Genomic DNA, 21,478 nt, shown 5'->3' on the forward strand with positions numbered 1-21,478 from the left:
TTCCGGAAGATATATATAGGTTCCACCCCTCTATCCGGCACTAACGGTTCGTCTTGGGAAGTGGCCAGTGGGCTTTTGAATTTGTGATGGGCTGACACTTGAGTTTGATTGACTAACGGCCCAACTTCCTAACCACCCAAAATCAAAGCGTTATCTTGATATCTTCTTCCTCCAGGCTCCAAACCCCCAATCCCCACAGCCCAGCCGCGCCAACTCGCAAACCCCCAGCAAATGGAGGGGGTGGCGCCCGCCGTCTCGCTGTTCCGCCCGCGCCCTTCCGCGCGCTTCCCCGTGCTCCTCGCTGCGGATTCCGTTGCCGCCCGCAGGAGCCCCAGTGCAGACGGTAACTCGAATCCCCGCGAATCGTAGGTTGTTTGGTTAACTACGAGCGCTCGTGTAGCTTGATCCGTTGTGGTTTCCTTTTTGGTTGGATTTTTGAAAGGGTGGAGCGGGGTTTCGATGCGAAGCCTTGAGACGTCTCCGCCTAGAGCAGGTAAGTGGGGCTACATAATTGCCGCTTCTATTTGGTTGGTTAATTTGGAGCGTCCGGCTTGTTATTTCAGCCCGTGTAAGGTTTTCTCCTTTTATTCGAAGGGAGGAGCGCGGTGCGGAAGCACGGCAGTACTGAGTCCGCGCCTCGCCGATCAGGTAAAAAGTGCTGACGACCACTGTGGTTGTGTTGAGAATAAGGTTTGATTGCCTGATTGTGATTGACCAATTAGCCAGTAATGCATGTCTGAAATGAGGCAGTAAAGAAAATGAGGATAGAAAAATTGAAGTGTATGCCTATCCAATGTAATGTGCACCGATTTGAATGATGCGATATTGCAATAACATTGCTGTGTCTACTGATGCATTTCCTTCAGTGAAAAATTAATGCACCTATTATGTTAAAATGTTTGTTCCATAATATTGAATGCTTTATGCTTGTAGATAGTTAGAATATGCTTATAGCTACTTTTTCGTTGACTGTTGAGTTTGACTGCCTTTAGACTTCTCATGTGGTAACTGTAAGGTTGTTTACCACTACCATGATCTTAATCCGGCTACATTTTCAAATATCTCATTTACTGCTACATGTTCTTATATAATTTTTGAAACTTGAAAGTGACATCTTGAGATATATTGCGCTATCGAACCAAGGAGTTTGTGTTCCTGGAGTTACGAGTGTCTTTCTGGGACTGCTGCAGTAAGATCTTGCTAGTTATGCTTTAAACTTACTTTATGAAAATCCCTCGAGCACCTGTGCCTGGTGAAATGTTTCTTTTTGTTTCATAGTGCTTGGAGGTATGTTTTTTGATTGACTTTGACTTGCCGTGCAAAAAGGGGAAAAAAACCTGTTCTCAGAAAGGATATTACCTGTGCTCAACAAAGGATTTACTGTGCTTAATTGCTTTGTGATTCTAACTACCAATCCAAATCTTCAAATGTTTTTTAGGAATCACTAGAGTTCCAAGGCTTGGCCCTGCAGTTTCAACTAAAAGAGCAGGTAAAGGGTGCTATTTGAATAGATATTAACTTAGTTACTCACTCGTACAGTTTAAATATACGATTTTCCTCTTAGGAAGGCGTAAGGATCCACTTATTAATTTGGAGGTCTCTCGTCATAGAGCGGGTAAAAAGTTACTGTCACAGTTCTCAAATTTTGCTATTCCCAAGTAGTTTTCTCATAAAAATCCTAGCGGTGATATAGTTTATTGTGTGTCTTTTAGTCATTAATGTTATCATGTCACCAAAGCAGTTGCAGCGGTGAGGTTGCTAAGAATTGAGAAGGGGAAGGCATTTGTTGACCTTTTGAATGAGAAAGCAAATGATTCTGGAGATAATGAGATGGGCTATGTGGAGAGGACACTAGGTTTCAGCACGCGGTATTTGGAAGACTGGGATATAAGACTGGTACAAGTTACATATTGCACATGTTGAATTGGTGATTCTATTTACACATTTCTATTTGTTTAAAAGGCACACACTATAAGATTGATAGAAGTTACACATTGGACATATTGAATTATGTTGCTGTTGACTGGTTTCAATTTATCCCAAAAGACACACACTTTTGGGATTGTTGGGAAACTAAAATTATTTAACTACCACTACTACCACAACAAAGCCTTGTAGAATGGCAACCTTTTGGCATTTTAACTTGTTAATGCTTGCATATATAGGGTGTGATACGGTGATGAACTTGTTGGTGTATATGCGAGCCCATGTATAGAAGCCTATGTATAGGATCTATATATCCCACCTTTCTAGGGTTTGGAGGAATACATCCATTATTTCCCTCCTACATGGTATCATTAGCCTAGGTTTCCCTCTCCCTCTCCACCCTCAGCCGCCGCCGCCGCCGACGAGATGGCCGGCCACCGGAGCCGCCCCTTCCTCCCATCCCTTCCCTCTCCTCCTTCCCTCCCCTCTCTTCCTCTGCTTCGGGCGTCGCCGCCGGCTCGATCTCCTCTGCTTCGGGCGCTGCCGCCGGCTGGATCTCCCCTGCGGGCGCCCCCGGATTTCCTCCGGCCCATGGCGCGCGGCGCGCCACAGCCGCCGCCGGCCCGTGGCGCGCCCGGGAAGCCGTGGGCGCCGCCGGGGCCGCGGGCGCCGCCGGATCTGGCGCCGCCGCCTGGGCTTCTCCGGACTGGCGCGCGCCGGCCGCCACCACGCCGGCACCGGACGCCGCCGCCGTGGGCGCCCTGCAGCCCATGCAGCAGTCGCCCGTGCGGGGCGCGCCGCCCGTGCAGGGCCCCCTGCCCGGCGTGGCCGCCGCCGCCGCCCTGCAGGGTCTTGCTGCCGCTGCCGGCGCGGGCCCCGGAGGCCCCCTGCAGCAGGCCCCGACCAGAGACCCCGCCGTCGCCGCCGCCGCCGAGGCCCATCGCGCCGCGGGCTAGCAGCCCGCTGCCGATGCCGCCGCCGCGGATCCCACGTGGCCCGAGCTCGGGATGCCCCGTGCGTATGCGCCGCTCGCCGCCGCGGCACTCCGTGGGCAGCAGGCCGACGCCGCACTCGCCGCGGCCCTCCTCGCCGCCAAGTCGGAGGCTTCGGCGGCCCAGGAGTGGGTTCGCGTGGCTGCCCTCGCTTGGGAGCGCGAGCGCGCCATGGCCGATGCTCTCGCCCTCTGGGTCGCCGAGGCGGAGCACTTCTTCCGTGTCTCCTCCGGCCAGCAGCCCGTCAACCCTGAGCGCGGCGCCTCTTCCTCCCACTAGGCCCCGCCCGCTGGATCTGGACCCCGGCACGACCCGACCGACTCCATGGTCACTCAGCTCCACCTCCAGGCCGCCGGCGTCCAGAACATCAGGGCACTGGTCACCGTTCTCCTCGACCCCACGTCCTCCTCCTACGGACGCTGGCGGGACCAGGTTCTGCTCGCCCTCCGCCGCTACGCCCTCGACGACTACGTCCTCCTCGACACACCGATCGAGACGTAGGACGCGGTGTGGCTGCGCCTCGACAGCGTCGCCATGTCCTGAATCTTCGGGACCATCTCTAGATCTTCAGGACCTCGTCAGGACCCACGGCGGCACCGCGCGACAGGCCTGGGTGGCGCTCGAGGGGCAGTTCCTCGGCAACGCCGAGTTCCGCGCCCTCCGGCTCGACGCCACCTTCCGCACCTTCGAGCAGGGGGACCTCTCCGTTTGTGAGTTCTGCCGGCGGATGAAGGGCATGGCCGATGCTCTTCACGACTTCGGGTGTCCGGTGTCCGACCGGGTCTTGGTGCTCAATGTTCTGCGGGGCTTGAGCAGCACCTATGACCACCTGAAGACCTGGATCACCCGCTAGAGGCCCTTCCCCTGCTTCCTGCAGGTCCGGGACGACCTCGCTCTCCAGGAGATCACCAGGGGTCTCGCGCCCGGATCGTCCTCGCCCACCCCCACCGCGCTCGTCGCTGCTCCACTGGCCTCCTCCGCCGCTCCTGCCATCTCGCTCCTTGGTGCTGCTCCCGCCGGGCAGACCGGAGGTGGGGGGGGGGGGCGTGGACGTCGTTGGCGGTGGGGGGGGAGGGGATGGGGTGGTGGTGGCACTGGTGGCCCTGCTTCTGGGGGTTCCGGTGCCGGTGGGAGCCGTCGGGGCGCGCCGACTCCGGCTCCGGCTCCCGCTCCTGCCACTGCCCCTGGAGGTACGCCCTGGCCATCATTCAGCAACCCATGGCCAGGGCGCATCTCGATGTGGCCGTTCCAGGGTCCGGGAGGGGGGCCTCGTCCTCAGTTCCAGCCGGCGGCCATGTTCACCGGTGCTGCTCCCTTCTCCGCGCCATCCTGGACCCCGCCCGCTCAGCCCAGCCAGCAGTCGACCTGCCCTAGGGGGTGGGACCAGTCCGCTCTGGCGCAGTCTTTCAGCACCATGGGACTGACGCCGCCGGTCAGCACCGAGTGGATCGCCGACTCGGGTGCCTCCTTCCATACCACCCCTGATGCCGGTATCCTCTCTTCTGTCCGACCGCCTCACTCCTCTTGTCCTTCTTCCATCATGGTTGGTGATGGGTCTTGCCTTTCCGTCACCGCCGTGGGTTCTGCTCCTGGTTCTTTTCGCCTTCCTAATGTTCTTGTTGCACCTCAGATGGTTCACAACCTTCTTTCCATTCGTCAGTTTACTGCTAATAACTCTTGTTCCATTGAATTTGACTCTTCTGGTCTTACTGTGAAGGATTCGGCTTCCCGGCGTCCGCTCCTCCGGCCTCTTTACATTCTTCGGCTTCCTGCTTCCGCTGCTCCGCCTTCGACTTCTTCTCCGTTTGCTGCTTTTGCCGTAACGTCTTCTTCCACTACCTGGCACCGCCGGCTTGGACGGGGGTGCGACGTTTTGGCTCAGCTCAGTCGTAGTACAGATGTTCCATGTACTAGGGCTCCTGCTGAGCACCTCTGTCATGCGTGCCAGTTAGGTCGTCATGTTAGACTTTCTTTTTCTTTTTCTTTTTCTTCTTCGCATGCTGCACATGCTTTTGATCTTGTTCACTGTGATCTGTGGACATCTCCTGTACTCAGCATGTCTGGTTATAAATATTATCTGGTCGTGGTGGATGATTTCTCTTATTACTCTTGGACTTTCCCTTTGCGCGCCAAGTCTGAGACCTTCCCCACCCTCCTCCACTTCTTTGCCTGGGTGTCCACTCAGTTCGGACTCACCGTTAAGACCGTCCAGTGCGACAACGGGCGTGAGTTCGATAACTCCACCTCCCGTTCCTTCTTCCTTTCTCGGGGTGTTCAGCTGCGCATGGCTTATCCGTATACCTCTCCTTAGAACGGCAAGGCTGAGCGGATGATTCGCACGACGAACGACGTCGTGCGCACCCTCCTGATCCAGGCCTCTCTGCCCCCGCGCTTCTGGGCTGAGAGCCTCCACACCGCCACCTACTTGTTGAACCGTCTTCCGTCCACTGCTTCTCCTGCTCCCACTTCACACCACGCTCTGTTCGGTACCTCTCCTCGCCACGATCACCTTCGGGTTTTCGGGTGTGCGTGTTACCCTAACACCTCCGCCACCGCTTCTCACAAGCTGGTGCCCCGCTCGACTCGTTGTGTGTTCCTTGGGTACTCCCTTGACCACAAGGGGTACCGATGCTTTGACATCACCTCTCGCCGCGTTCTGATCTCCCGACACGTCGTCTTTGACAAGTCGGATTTCCCGTACTCCACCTCCTCCACACCTTCTCCTAACTCCGAGTTGGATTCACTGTTTGCGACTGACCTGGTGGTTCAGCCACCGTTACCTGTCTGTCCTTTCCCTGCAGGTTTTCCCGGTACACCGGCACCGCTTTCGGTGATCCCTGCTGCGCCAAGCGCGGCCCCGGTGCCCGCGGTCGCGCCACCCGCGGCCCCCGGACCTCCGGTCGTGCCGCGCGCGGACCCTATGTCTCTTGCTGCGCCACGCGCGACCCCGGTACCTTCCCCTGCACCTGTGCAGCACGCTTAGCCGGTGCAGGTGTACCAGCGTCGTTCGGCGCCGACACCGGCGCCGTCGCGGTACGCTCAGCCGGTGCAGGTGTACCGGCGTCGTTCGGCGCCGACACTGGTGCCGCCTCCGACTCCGGAGGCTCCTGCGACGTCTACACTGGAGCCGTCGCCGCCGCCGCCTCCACCGGCTCCCTCTCGAGCCGAGCCACCGGTGTACCACCCGCCAGTCATCCATCGGGATCCTCGGCATATCCATCCCATGGTGACTCGGCAGATGGCGTCTCAGGCCGCAGATCTCTCCGGTACCCTCCTCTGTCCGCGACGCCTTGGCGGATCCTCACTGGCGTCGCGCGATGGAAGAAGAGTACGTGGCTCTTCTCGCCAACCAGACGTGGGACCTCATGCCGCGCCCGTCTGGTTGCAATGTGGTGACTGGCAAGTGGATCTGGACGCATAAGCGTCGGGCTGACGGCACATTGGAGCGCTACAAGGCTCGCTGGGTTCTCCGGGGGTTCACCCTGCGGCCTGGTGTGGACTATGATGAGACATTCAGTCTAGTGGTGAAGCCTGCTACTGTGCGCACGGTCCTCTCGCTTGCGCTCTCTCGCTCTTGGCCTGTGCACCAACTGGATGTGAAGAATGCCTTTATTTACGGCACTCTGTCAGAGACAGTCTATTGCTCTCAGCCAGCGGGATTTGTGGACTCTAGTTGTCCGGACATGGTCTGCCGGCTCAACAAGCTTCTCTATGGTCTGAAGCAGGCTCTGCGAGCTTGGTATTCTCGGTTCGCCATGTTTTTGCTGACACTGGGGTTCACCGAGGCCAAGTCTGACACGTCTCTCTTCATCTATCGCCGTGGGGATGAGACTGCCTATCTGCTGCTCTATGTCGATGACATTGTGCTTATAGCCTCCAGTCAGCAGTTGCTTCAGGGTGTCATCTCATCTCTGCAGCAGGAGTTTGCTATGAAGGATCTTGGTCAGCTCCACCACTTCTTGGGCGTCACTGTTGAGCCTCGCCCGTCTGGTCTTCTCCTTCACCAGCGCCAGTACACACTTGATATTCTGGAGCGGGGTGGGATGACTGATTGCAAGCCCTGCTCCACTCCTGTCGACACTTAGGCGAAGCTGTCTGCTGATCTGGGTGATCTGGTGGCTGATCCTACTGCCTACCGGAGTCTGGCCGGCGCTTTGCAGTTCCTCACCTTCACCAGGCCGGACCTCACCTACGCTGTTCAGCAGGTCTGTCTCCATATGCATGATCCCCGGGAGTCACATCTTGCTGCGCTGAAGCGTCTCCTCCGCTACGTCCGTGGCACTGTGGACCCCGGCCTGGTTCTTCACCGCTCGTCCTCTGCTGCGCTGGTTGTCTACACCGACGCTGACTGGGCTGGCTGTTCGGACACTCGCCGCTCCACTTCCGGCTACGCCGTCTTCCTGGGCGGCAACCTGGTCTCCTGGTCGTCCAAGCGGCAGCCGGTTGTCTCCCGCTCCAGTGCCGAGGCGGAGTACCGTGCTTCGCTAACGGCGTGGCGGAGGCATCCTGGCTACGACAGCTCTTGGCGGAGCTCCACAGCCCGCTCGCCAAGAGCACGCTCGTCTACTGCGACAACGTCAGCGCCGTGTATCTCTCCACCAACCCCGTCTAGCATCAGCGGACGAAGCATGTGGAGATCGGCCTGCACTTCGTGCGCGATAGGGTTGCCGTCGGCGATGTTCGGGTACTGCATGTCCCGACTACCTCCCAGTTTGCCGACATCTTCACCAAGGGACTACCATCCTCGACCTTCTCAGAGTTTCGCTCCAGCCTCAACGTAGCAGGTGGCTAGTTGTGCCTGCGGGGGGGGGGGGGTGTATTTGCCCTTTGTACTCTCTTTGTACTCTCTTCGTGTCCAGTCTTGAACATTGCTGCGCCGGTAGTTTAGACTGCGGGGGGGGGGGGGTGTTGGCTTTCTTGTTGTCCAGTCTTGAACACCGCTGCGCCGGTAGTTCAGACTGCGGGGAGGTATTGATGTATGTGTGAGCCCATGTATAGAGGCCCATCTAGAGGCCCATGTATAGGATCTATATATCCCACCCTTCTAGGGTTTGGAGGAATACATCCATTATTTCCCTCCTACAGAACTGATGATAAACATGTTGTGAGAAGGACCTGTAACTATGTTTCAAGACTTGTATACTCCTGTACAAATGGGTTCAAAGCTTCTACCTCACTCTTGTATGCTTTCATTGTTAGGTTACTGTCATAGTTGCTGGAACTGTGCGTTGGAAGCGCTACCTTGATTATCTTATCATGTCACTATGTAGTGAGGAGAAGGTGTTCAGGGAGATGGAGCCACTGCTTCTGCAGGTCTCTCTTAGTCTCTTATTCTTTGTTGAATACCCATTACAATAGTTAATTCCACACTTTTAAATCCTTAGAACGTTAGCACTTTGTGATTTCAGATATTGCGAATTGGATTTTTTGAAATTCTCAAGCTTGATGTACCAGCTTATGCTGCCGTCGATGAGGTATTTTGATTTATCTTTCTTTCTTTTTCCTTTTTCCTTGTTCGATGATCTGTAATTAAGTTAACTCTTCATGTAGCTTTTACTGTTGTTTGATCTAATCGTTATTAATGATTCTATGTCAGTCAAAGAATATTATTATCTGTTCCATGTAAGTTCCACAGCACAAGAAGCTAACAATGCATTGTTCTTGTCATATTTATTCCATTACAGAGAACTTACTATAAATGATGTTGGTATATGGTGATGGCTACATGCTATTGTCCAATTGTGCACATTCTTTTCTGCGCCCATTCAAACATCAAATGCCAACTTTAGTTGTTTCACTTTTCCTGTACGCAATATCTATTATATGTTCACGGATAACAGTGATGAAAGGAATCTTTTGAATTTGTATGTACTTTTTTGCACAACTTACATTTTTTTTATATTAATGATCACATGTAGTACGTTCAACATAGCTAAAAAACATTATGGTCGTGTTCTTGTTTCAATATTCTAAAAGCAATTCACTTTTTTTTACTCATCTTCATTACCTATTTTACGACCTTTTTGTGTTCTTTTTTTGGGGATGCATATTATATATATTTGTCACTATACTACTAATATTAATGTTCAACAGACAATTGTATATATGCTTATCATTGCTTTATAAAACATTGGCAATTTGATATGACAATCTGTCCTGCAAATCCGAATTTTAGAATGTAAGACTTGCTAAAGTAGCTTTAAGGCCTGGTGCTGGGAACATGGTGAATGCGATTCTGCGCAAACTTCTATTGCTAAAGGTATGGACAATAGACTTGTCTAATGAGCCTGATCAATAGGACAGTGTTGCAACATATTGTTTTGTTTCTCATGATAATTCAGGAAACAAACTCTCTTCCTCTTCCAAAGATAGAAGGTGATGATCGTGCCCAGGCTCGTGCTCTTTCCATAATCTATTCTCATCCTGTTGTAAGTTTTCTCTACTTTTAGAAATAGATATCTTCTTTTATATATGGTTTTTTCTATTTTGCTGTGTTCTTAGCATACTCACATTTTATTTGAAGTAATTCTTTTTATCGACCAATATCTCTATTGCCTGAAGTTGTCTAGCTATGGGATGTTCAGCATACTTGTTCCTTCTATCTTAAAATCTTTGCAGGAAACCAGTACATACAAGATAATTATCTGTTAGAAATTTTAACTAAAATATTTGTTCTGCTCTGCAGTGGATGGTGAGAAGATGGATACGACTCCATGGAAAAGATGAAGCTCTAAGATTGATGAATTGGAATAACAGTGATCCCCGTTTCAGTCTAAGGTTTTACCCGATGGTGTTCTGTACTGCAATCCGCCTGATCTGTTCATGCATCTGTGCCTTGTTGACTGATCTTTATGTACTTTGCTTCATAGGGTGAACACATCGAAAGGCTATACAAGGGCTGACCTTGTAAAACAATTGGAAAGTTTACAGGTGTTTTCATTGATCTTATTACTTCTTGTTCCGTTGCGTGTGAGTTTGAATATAATTTCTCAGGACCACAAATAACTGAATGAGTATAGCATGTGCCTTTTGTGCTTCATGGTCTTATGGATGGCATTTGCCTAATCTATTTTAATTCACATGGGAGAATACCAGTCTTGATATAGAGCTAGTTAGTCTACCTGTAGTATCATATCCATGTTAATGTCAATTCTACGACAATTTTGCAAAGTTAATCTGATGGATGATTTTTTGTAGGTTCATCATGAAGAGTCAGTTATGGATGAATTTGTCCGCATTCAGGAAGGGATGCAGGTAAGGAAGCAGAATAGATCGCTCTTTCTACTTTTTTTAGGTACCTTTCATGTGTTGCTTGTTAAAATAACATGATCTATTGATCTCCTCTATAAACACCATTTTTGCAAGCAACCTTTTTCCTCGTATGGGTTCACCATTTATCCATCGCGAAATCCACTGATTTCATATTTCATCAATAAAGTTATCTACCAGTTTGATTTTTCATTAATAAAGTTATCTACATTTTGTTTTCTTGATGTTTCCAATTATGTTTGATAACTGGATAGTTTAATTTCTTCCCTATATAGGCAGTCTTACAAGCTGGATTACTAAAAGATGGCATGTGTGCCGTGCAAGATGAGAGTGCAGGCAAGTTATATAGTTATTTCTTGATCACTAAGCCCTGTACCTCAGTTTTCTAAAATGGGATTACTGCACTAAATGATGCCCTTAGCAAATAATATTGCTCATGGCTCTACAAGCTATTTTTTCTTTCTCGAACACGCAGGAGAGCTGCGTATGTTTGTATTAAGAGTGGCTCTACAAGCTATTAAACTTCTCTTGTCACATCCATTTATTTGAGAGTGATAGTAATTTTCATTTGAGGAAGTTATTAATAGCCTGTGTTGAGTCATGAAGGACCTATTTCAGGTCTTGTAGTTTCTGTGGTTGACCCACAACCTGGGGATACCATCATCGATTGCTGTGCTGCCCCTGGCGGAAAGACTCTGTTCATGGCATCACGATTGTCAAGACAAGGTAAGAAAATGGAATGGAGAGTGGGCTTCAATGTTCAACTATTTTTTTTTTGAGGCAAGCTTCAATGTTCAACTTGTGCAAACTGTAATAAACTTGTTTTGCTACTATCTCATACTTCTTTAGTTTGCATCTCATTTGTTCTGTGAGCGAATATTCGTGAATCACTTTCCATTTCTTACTGCTGATAGCTTGATCATATGCAGCTTCAGTCATATGGTATTTGAGACATTCCCCAAAAATTAACATTTGTTAATGCTTGTATTCGGCACCAAGTATATAGAGCTCTGAAAATAATTTCATGATTCATTATTTTACCAGCACATTCTGTAATTTCAAGTGGATTGAATTTCATGCCTCAAATGGATAGTAGCTTGGAGAATCATCATAACAGTGTACTCTGAAACAGGAAAGATAAGAGCTCTAGATGTAAACAAAGGTCGCTTGAGAATACTCATGGATGCAGCAAAGCAACACAGTCTTGATGATATGATCACTGACATCCATGCTGATCTTCGACTATATGCTGTAAGTTCCCATGAAAGTTCGCTGTTGGTAATCCAGAAAAGAGAAAAGAGGAAAAATGACAAATTTCCTTACAATGCTTATCCAATGGAACTGTTTTAGAAATATGGCTAGTGTCTATTATTTTCGTTAAAAAACTACTGATTATTATGGTTAATGATTTCTCCACATGTATGATAAGGAAATTACCCATGTGGAAATATATTGCAGAAGGAAACCACAGCTAAATATGACAAAGTATTGTTGGATGCTCCGTGCTCTGGGCTGGGAGTCCTTTCCAAGGTACCTTTCTTCATCAAGTTCTCCAGAATTTCACCCCTCCAGCATTCAGTTGAACTAACTTGAATCTGGAATGACAAGCTGTTTCTTTTTATTGTTCCTAAGAGAGCAGACTTGCGTTGGAATAGACAGTTTGAAGATTTGGAAGAATTGATGTGTTTACAAGATGAGCTTCTTGATTCGGCATCAACGTGAGATTCCTTGCAACTGCAACATTGAAAGAATATTTGTCTGAACAGCAGCTGGGGTTACTTACAAGTTACAATTGTTTTACTTGCAGGTTGGTAAAGCCTGGTGGTATACTAATCTACAGTACATGCTCGATTGACCCTGAAGAAAATGAAAATAGGATTACTACTTTTGTCCAGAGGCATCCGGTACTTGTTCATAACAACCAGCATGGATTTTTTTTTTTTCTCGAATACGCAGGAGAGCTGCGTATCTTTGTATTAATAGAGAGAATAAACCGGCCCCTTACAAACTAGCACACCTCACTCCGAGCCGAGCTGTGAGGGGCTGTGATACACTATGATGTTGTAGCCTAAGAAAAAAACAAAAAACAAAAGCTTGACCCGAGACCACTAACAAGGACTAGGAACTAGCCTAGTCCGAACACTTGACCAGCACTCAAGGAGCTGAGGCTTCGAGCCCCTGCCAGACACCACAAGTGGTGTTCATCCTTGAACGCCTGCAGTAACCTGTCCAAATTTGGGCGGTCTCCTTCAAACACACAAGCGTTTCGGTGTTTCCAAAGAAGCCAAGCACCCAAAATAACCAAAGTATTAAATCCTTTCCGTTTATCTTTCTGAATCTTTTTGACACTCGTCCTCCACCATTCTGAGAAGGAGAGTTCATCCCTTAATGGAGTGCAGACCTGCCAGTCAAACTTTGCTAGAATTCGAAACCAAAACTCTCTTGCAAAGACACATGTGGTGAGTATGTGTTGTATATTTTCAGGTTCTTGATCACACAGCAAACAACGATCGGTATGTGGAAGATTCCTTCTTTCCAAACGATCTGCTGTCCAACACCTGTTCCTTACTGCCAACCATAGAAAAATTTTGCACTTAGCTGGTGCCCAGGATTTCCAAATTCTTCGCCAGGGCTCAAAGTTAATTGCACCATTGAAGAAGGCCAAATAAGCTGATTTAGCTGTGTATTGTCCCGAGGCCTCAAACCGCCAAGTGTGAACATCTTCTTCCTGAGTGAGAACAAACTCAGAAAGAATGTTGGATAGTTGGAACAGCTCATATATCCCAATCATAGATAAACCTCCTTGTATGTCTTGCGCCCATCTGTTATCAACCATGGCCTCTGCAACCAGACTCATGTTTCTGATACGTGTCGGGACTGCAGCCACCACTAATGGTGCAATGTCTCTGACTGAGCTGCCATTAATCCATTTATCCTTCCAAAATTTAGTTGAAGTTCCATTCCCAATAGATGTCTGCATTCCAACCTGGAAAAGTGCCAGCACATTGGCGTGGATGGGGATATCAAGGGACAGCCATGGCTTGCTAGACTCTGTTTTCCGCAGCCACAGCCACCGCACTTGTAAAGCCCAGCCCATGATTTCCAAGTTAGGAATTCCCAAACCACCAAGTTCTAGAGGTCTTTGCACCTTCTCCCAAGCCACCAAGCAGCAGCCCCCTTGTGCCTCTTTTCTTCCTTTCCACAAGAAAGCTCTTCGAATCTTATTAATTGCCTTAATGAACCATTTGGGAACATTAAGCGCAATCAATACATGTATCGGAAGAGCTGAGAGAACGAAGCGCACCCAAGTTGCACGACCCGACATATTCATCATATTAGCCTTCCAACCAGGCAATTTGTCTCCTATTCTTTCCACCCAAGACAGGAGGTCTGCTTTCCTCAGTTTCTTGTCTGAGATTGGAAGTCCCAAATAAGTGCATGGAAATTTCGACACCGAACAAGTCAAAGACGAGGCAATGGCCATGGTTTCAGTTTCCTCACACCTTATTGGGATAACACAGCTCTTTTGAAAATTTGTACGGAGGCCAGACACCTCACCAAACACTTCTAAGATTTGTGCGGTCAGATTCATCTCATCTTCAAGTGGGCGAATGAATAGAGCAACGTCGTCTGCATATAAGGAAATCCGTTGTCCAGTGAAACCTCTCGACAAGGGTTGTAGCATCCCCAACTCCCCGGCCTTGGTGAATAGTCTGTTTAGAACGTCCATGACCAAGATGAATAGCATGGGCGACAGTGGGTCACCTTGCCGAAGACCACGCTGATGTCTAATTTGTTCACCAGGTTCACCATTAACCAGAATTCTCGTGGAGGCCGTTGTGAGCAAACGAGAGATTAAGTTACACCAAGGATTACCGAATCCCAAGTGTTGCAAAACTTCCATCAAGAACGACCAAGAGACTGAATCGAAAGCCTTTGAGATATCTAGTTTCAGAAAGATGCTTGGTACCTTTTTTCTGTGTAACATCTTGATGGTCTGTTGTACGAGCATATAGTTGTCATGAATACATCTTCCTTTCACAAACGCACTCTGATTAGTAGCCACCAGTTCCTTAAGCATTGGCGCCAACCGATTTGCCAGCACCTTGGTCACCAATTTAGCGAAGCTATGAACTAAGCTGATTGGTCTGAAATCTGACGGCGTCAGAGCTTCCTCCTTCTTTGGAATTAACGTGAGATAGGCCGAGTTCAACAGCCATAATTTCCTGGAATCCCCCTGTTGCAATGTGAGAATTGCAGCCATCATATCCGACTTGATCAACTGCCAACAAGCTTTGTAAAAACGCCCAGTATACCCATCTGGCCCAGGAGCTCTATCTGCCGGAAGATCTTTAATGGTTTCCCACACCTCATCCTCTGTGATAGGTTCATCTAAAACTGAGAGATCAATTCCCGCCCGATGGAAGAAGTTAAGATCTAAAGTTGAAGCCCGCTGAAGTGGAGTGCCAATCAATCCCTCAAAATGTTCAAAGAACACAGCCTGCTTGTCCTCCTGGTTGGTGACCACCTCGCCATTCTGTACCAGTTTAGGGATGAAATTTTTTCTTTTCCTAAACCTGGCCTGGTTGTGAAATAAGGCAGTGTTGGCGTCCCCATCCTTTAAAAACCCAATTCGAGATCTTAGGCGAGCCACAGTTCTTTCTAGTGAAGATAAAATCAAACAATATCTCTTTGCTTCTCCTCTTAACCAATCCTCCTCTGGAGTTAGAACACGACTGTCTTGTGCAATTTCAAGTCGATGCAAAATTTCCCGAGATAGTCCCAACTGTGTTTTAATATGCCCCACTTGTTTGTGACTCCAAGATTGTAAGGCCTTCGTGAGCCTTTTTAATTTCTTGTCTATTTGTTCCATGGGACAGGAAGCAGAGACCGGTTGATCCCATGATTGAGCAACGACCTCATGGAAGCCAGGGAGTTTTGTCCAGAAGCTCTCAAAATGAAACCTCCGCTTGCCCCGGTTCCCCTCTCTAAGGCTTAGGAGCAGCGGACAATGATCTGAAATTTGGGACGCCTGACTTTGAAGAATGCAGTCAGGGAAAGTGTCTTCCCAATCTGAGGTACATAGGACTCGATCAAGCTTAACCAAGGTGGGTGCCTCCCTCTCATTTGACCACGTATATCTTCTACCAATCAGCGGTATCTCTTTTAATTCAAAATCATTTACCCACCGTCGGAACCGACCCATCATAGCACGATTTAAATTTTCGTTGTTCTTGTCTTCCGCTGAGTAGATCATGTTGAAATCCCCCCCAATCAACCAAGGCCCAATGCAAAGACTTCTGACCTCACTGAGTTCAGTGAGAAAATCCGCCTTGTCTGCATCTTGGTGTGGCCCGTAGACTCCAGTAAACCACCAATCCGGCTCAGCCTCGATTTTGAGCCTGATAGAAACTGAGTGGCGATGAACCCTGTGCTGATCCGAGGTAATAATTCCCTGCCGCCAAGCAACCAGAATACCACCACGAGTGCCTTGAGCTGCTAGGTAGACAAACTCCTGAAACTCTCGACCCAACAAAGATATAATATCCCGTGTAGAGATAACAGCCAGTTTAGTCTCTTGAATACAGACCAAAGACGGCTTACAAGCATCCACAATTTTCCTTAAAGAATCACGACGTCCACGGTCATTAAGTCCCCGTGCGTTCCAAATGAGAAAACTGATACTATCCATTGGAAAACTTGGTGAAAAAAAACAAGACCAAAGAAAGGAGAAAAACTGCAGGGATAGCAAAGACCCCGGGGGATTTATGCCACCATAATAGCTCCAGCAGCCTGCACTGGGAGCTCATCAGGTAATTCTTTGTGCAACATGGCTGCCATCACCTTCACTTCGTTCCGCTTGAGCGGCGTCTTGAAGAAAACATTGTACTTCTCCACCATGGCCGGAGTCACTTTAGAGTTTGCATCTGTGAAGCCCAATTCACGGCAGACTGAGTTAGCGGACGGATTCTGCAGAATTTCAGGTGGGAGTTTTGCTACACGTCTGCTCCTCCTTGGAGGTTCTGTCCCACCATAGACTTTGCGTTGACGTTGCTGTTTCACTGTTGGGATAGAAAGGGCAGTGTCCACCGGCTTCGATATCTGCTCAATGAAGGACCTAGCTGCAGCAGTGCTGGGTGGAGTACCTGGTGGGGGAACATGTGGTGTCTGCTGCACCACTGCTTTAGGCCGTCTGGCATATACTTTGTTCTGCTCCTTGGTAGCTGGCGCCAACACCGGGCTCATCATCACCGGTAGATCAGTAGGGAGGACATCCTCCGCCGGCCGCCAGGTGATAGGTGACGGAGCATCCCCAGGAGTTGTCGCCACGAGATCCGTGGAAATCGGCTGAGCACGACCTGGAAGTCCCGGGACAATCCGCTGGTCCACCGGTACCGAGCTAGGCACCGCAAAACGAACCAAGGTCGGGGTTTCCATGGAGGGAAGAGCGTCGTGCTCCTGGTCTTGAAGTTCATGAGAGCAGCAGCTACTAGTTCCAAGTGGTACAGGCTGGAAATCAGCCCGGCCCAGTACAGGGGCCCGAGAAACCCCCACGAGGCCCACATCCTGCGTTAATTCAAAGTCCTCATCAATACCCACCTCGCCTGTCTCGAGACTTGGCACTGGCTCCTCGGGTGCCGGTGCAGTAACTTCGGCGGCCGCAGTAACAGTGGGTGGAGAACCGAGAAGCGTCGCCTGGGAAGAGGATCCAGCCGCCTCGATAGAGCGCGCCACGTGGCTTGCCCCGGAGGCGTCCAGTCCCAGCCTGTCCCTGACCGACGGCCTCCCCGTCGCAGCACCGGCCGCCGCCCCACCCTGGAAGCCCGATGAACCTGCCCTTAATATTCGGAGACTGCTGGAATTATTAAGTCTGTGCATAGTTTTTCCACTCAAGTAACAGTAGCACAAGAAACTTTTGAATTCCATTTATCCCTTGAAGATCCTCATCCAGTAACTGGAAATTCTGAATAACCAACCATTCCTACTACATTCTATTTTTCTTGAACGTGCAGGAGAGCTGCGTATTCCTACTACATTCTAGCCCTACTATTTCAGGTCTATGAACTGATATAGCTCATTGTGCTCATGTAGTACTCACAAAAATGTGCACAATTGAACTTGCTCTACCATTCTTTTCTTTACAACTGAAATTCCTGCATCATGATTCATGTCTACAACATTGACGATGGAAAGAATCATATTTTGATAATGTTTCTGTGACATCTGGATATTAATTAGTTTATGGTATGCTGTAGGAATTTACTATACAAAATGTATGCGGATATGTTCCTACAGAATTTCTTACAGATGAAGGTTTCTATTCCTCAACTCCAACTAAGCACTCTATGGATGGGGCATTTGCTGCTCGTCTTGTCCGGTCAATGCACTAAGATTCTGGGAGTGCCACAAGGCCACAACTAGGTGAGATTAAGTTGAACCAGGAACCACATGTATTGCCCTAATGTTAAAGTGCACCAAATCACTCCTCCATTAACCTTTTCTCACATATTCTTGAAATTTCGCTTTCCTCTTACAGCCTGCATTAAGAAGCATGGTGCTTTGACTTCACAAAAAGAAGCATGGTCAAAATTCATGCAATATTGCTTCCTGTACAGCAACCAGATTAGTGTCATCATGAACAAGAATGCTGAGGCTTCCCTGACAAACTCAATTTTGATGATGTGTACGATATTAATATATGTTGCAAGCTAAGGTACCTAGTACTATGCTTCCCTGAATGGTCTACCTGCACATGTCTATTTATGACCTGGATGCTTTTGTCCAATGCTGCAAATGGTAGAGTTTTGTGGTGACAAGAATTTTCCAAATGAATCTTCACATCCAAATGTAGCCTAACGCACATACATTTGGAAATATGGCATTCTCATAAATAAAAAGAGAGAAAGTCCAGTGCACATTATTTATAGGCACTACCAGGCAAGTGTAACCATCACTACTGTGGATAACAACAACAACATAGTCTTTTTTTCCAAGCACATTGATAGCTAGTCTCCAAGCGCTTCTATCCAAAGCTATCTCTTTAGAGATATTCCAATCTTTTAAGGTCTCTCTTAACCGACTCATCCCATGTCAGTTTAGGTCTACCTCTACCCCTCTTTACATTATCGACCCGCTCAAGAACCCAATTACGCACTGGCGCCTCAGGAGGCCTTCGTTGGACATGTCCAAACCATCTCAGCCGATGCTGGGTAAGTTTCTCCTCAATTGGTGCCACCCCGACCCTATCCCGAATAACTTCGTTCTGGACTATATCCCTCCTTGTGTGCCCTCAAAACCACCGCAACATCCGCATCTCTGCTACACTCAGTTGCTGGACATGTCGCCTTTTTGTAGGCCAACATTCAGCACCGTATAACATCGCCGGACGAATTGCTGTCCTATAGAATTTGCCTTTTAGCTTTTGTGGCACCCTCTTGTCGCAAAGGATGCCAGAAGCTTGCCGCCATTTCAACCAGCCAGCTGAAATTCTATGCCTAACCTCTTCATCAATGTCGCCATCCTTTTGTAGCACCGATCATAAATACCGAATAGTATCCTTCTGGACCACCACTTGCCCATCTAGACTAACGTCTCCCTCCTCATGCCTAGTTTGCCTTTTGGGTCACACTTGTCACTCTTCTTAGGCGATGCTCGATAACCCTCTCCCAAAGCTTCATCGTATGGTTCATCAGCTTAATCCCACGGTAATTAGTACAACTTTGAACATCGTCCTTGTTTTTGAAGATAGATACTAATATACTTCTCCTCCATTCTTCCGGCATCTTGTTTGATCGAAAAATGAGATTAAAAAGCTTAGTTAACCATACTATTTGCTCTATCTCCTAGGCATCTCCACGCCTCAATGGGAATATCATCAGGGCTCATCGCTTTACCTCCCTTCATCCTCTTCAAAGCCTTCCCGATCTCTGCCTCCTGAATTCTCTTCACAAAACGTCTGTTGGTATCGTCAAAAGAGTCATCTAATTCAAGGGCAGGGCTCTCACTCTCCCCATTAAACAACTACTGTGGATAAAACAAGGTTTACTTTTCTCAAACAGATAAAACAAGGTTTATTACCAGCATGGAAGTTATATATCATTCCTTGTTTGCAATGATTAAACAATTTTTTTGTACTGTATTTGGGTTGTGTAATTGCTACCACTGAATGCTATCAAGATAATTGGCTTGGCCTTACAGCCAATTTTCGAGTGAAAGAAGATTTTATGCAATAAGCCAACAAGTAATCAAAATGCAGCATGTAGGCAGGCACCAAAGTAGTTACAGAGGGATGTGATTGATGAGTGAGTGAAAGCAATATGGCTCGGAATAATAGATTGATTGATGAGATGCAAGGTACATATACATATTTAGGCAAGGGTCTCTAGGGTTTATAGAAACAGAAGCAACCGAGAGATCCTTGCCTAATAGATCATCATCTATCCCATCTATCTATCCTAGGGCTGCAGCATACTGCAGGCAGCAGCAGCCTGTGTGGTGTGCAGGGCAGGAGCCCGTGCGGCGCACGGCAAGCCTGGGCGGCTAGCACCTAGGGCCCAAAGGCCCAGCCCAGTATCCCTTGCTAACAGTGAGATGCTGAAGAATAGCCACATGCCTTTTCATATATTTTACACAATCATGTGTATATTGCTTGTCACTGCAGAAGCTGCACAAACCTCCTGTGAACTGTTTGTGAGCTGTGTCACATACTGTTCATATCTGATTATGATCATCTTAACTTCCTTTTTTATGTTCTCTCCTTTTTTAAAAAGATTGTTCAATAATTAGCAAGCTGTGCTAATCTTTTTGTTCGAGGATTGGAGAATTTATGGGGAGCATGCTATCAATGTTTAGTGATGTTTCATCCTACTGGAGGCACTTGAGTGCTGATCCATGCATACCACATACACTCATTCACGCACATCAGAGTGCCCATTGGCAAACAGTTATGGCAGCTGCTAGGCAATTTCTGGGTTGGAACTTCCGAGATGAAGCTGGGACTTCTTCCGCTTGGCATTTTCTACTGTCTACAAGACCGGTTAGTGTTTCTTTTTGATCCATCTTATTTCTGTCATAATATATTTCTTTGATCCCATGAACTTATCTATGCTTTCTTTGAACTTATCTATGCTATTGTTTCCCGTTCATGGGATTATAGTAGGACTGTGCGCACCGGCACATTTTTTTCGGAAAAGATAGCAGGAGCACTGTTCTGTCATTTAAAAAGAAAGCAATTGTACATCACACGCCGAAGCGAACACCACCACCACACAAACAACGCACACAACAAAACGCTACACCGCCACAACGCACACAACGTACCAGCACATATTGCTAAGCAACCAGTCACGGAGTACATGCATGTTTGCCTTTTGGCTTCTACCTTCTGGCCTCTTCAGTGTCGCATTGCAATTTGCGATGAGCATCATTGGCTGCCTCTTTCCATGGGAGGTAATGTCCACTGTTCGAGATTCATCCTCAGATCAACTTTTCAAAAAAAAAAAGATTCATCCTCAGATCCACAACTTGTTTATCGATCTCATCTGCAATCACAAGCCCTTGTGTCATCATTTTCACCACTTGCGCATTCATGTCCTTTTCAGATTGTTTCTTTCAGTCAAAACTGGTTTCAAAATAAATCAATAATTTATTGCAAGGAAAGCAAGCTTAACGAAATATCCAGTCTATTTCTTTCCTGACAATATAAATGAAATAAGTTAAAAATAGAAAACATTGCAAAATGTGAAAAATGCAACATGGCGCAATTTTAAAAAAAATACAAAATAATAACTGAGTTGAACTACCGAAACAATAAGATTTTCAGCATCCAAATAATACAAAATATAGCGCGCAACATATAAAATAGATGATAGAACAATTCAATTTGAATTATTTGAAAAAAAAGGGTGAAAGAATAAGTTTTTAATGTTAGAAAAATTCAAATATGTAACATGGAAGATATTCCTTATTAGTGGAATAATTAAGGAAAAAGTCCAAATTCCTCCCCTCAAGTACGGCCAAAGTCTGGATGACCCCCTTAACTATCTCTTGGTTTAATTTGACCCCTAAACTATGTCATTGGTTCAATTTACCTCCTAATACAATTTGTCTTTTTAACTATGTCATTTGGTTCAATTTACCTCCTAATACAATTTGTCTTTTTTATTTCTCCACATACAATTGGAATCTTAATTTGAGATTTTGCAGGGTTGTAGTGGACATCACAATGTATGTCAAAAAAACATATTATAAATTTTTCGTCATTATTTTTTCTATGATTTTGTATCATAAGG

The 21,478-nt window shown here is 47.6% G+C and overlaps 1 protein-coding gene across 5 annotated transcripts; it reads left to right on the forward strand.

Annotated features, from left to right (window-relative positions):
• Positions 1 to 170: 170 nt before the first annotated feature.
• On the forward strand, positions 171 to 20,669 carry LOC120682270 (probable ribosomal RNA small subunit methyltransferase B). 5 transcript variants are annotated; one of them, XR_005678339.1, is made up of 22 exons: positions 172 to 343; positions 443 to 493; positions 595 to 648; positions 1,439 to 1,489; positions 1,565 to 1,615; positions 1,739 to 1,896; positions 8,118 to 8,231; positions 8,327 to 8,392; positions 9,094 to 9,177; positions 9,260 to 9,346; positions 9,604 to 9,695; positions 9,788 to 9,848; positions 10,116 to 10,172; positions 10,463 to 10,523; positions 10,806 to 10,913; positions 11,320 to 11,438; positions 11,646 to 11,717; positions 11,820 to 11,905; positions 11,995 to 12,091; positions 17,444 to 17,609; positions 17,725 to 17,901; positions 20,001 to 20,669. XR_005678339.1 is itself a non-coding variant. In XM_039964110.1 (21 exons), the coding sequence occupies exons 1-20, from the start codon at positions 232 to 234 to the stop codon at positions 17,576 to 17,578; spliced, it is 1,689 nt and encodes a 562-aa protein (XP_039820044.1). In that variant the 5' UTR covers positions 171 to 231; the 3' UTR covers positions 17,579 to 17,609; positions 17,725 to 18,004. The 5 variants fall into 5 exon arrangements, 4 of the variants coding, with proteins under 4 accessions (XP_039820044.1, XP_039820052.1, XP_039820029.1 ...); XM_039964110.1 differs by lacking the exon at positions 20,001 to 20,669 and having other exon boundaries at positions 171 to 343; positions 9,287 to 9,346; positions 17,725 to 18,004; XM_039964095.1 differs by lacking the exon at positions 20,001 to 20,669 and having other exon boundaries at positions 17,725 to 18,004.
• The last annotated feature ends 809 nt before the right edge of the window (positions 20,670 to 21,478 follow it).

Source organism: Panicum virgatum, chromosome 2K (genome assembly GCF_016808335.1).
Source record: "Panicum virgatum strain AP13 chromosome 2K, P.virgatum_v5, whole genome shotgun sequence".
Classification (NCBI taxonomy): domain Eukaryota; kingdom Viridiplantae; phylum Streptophyta; class Magnoliopsida; order Poales; family Poaceae; genus Panicum; species Panicum virgatum.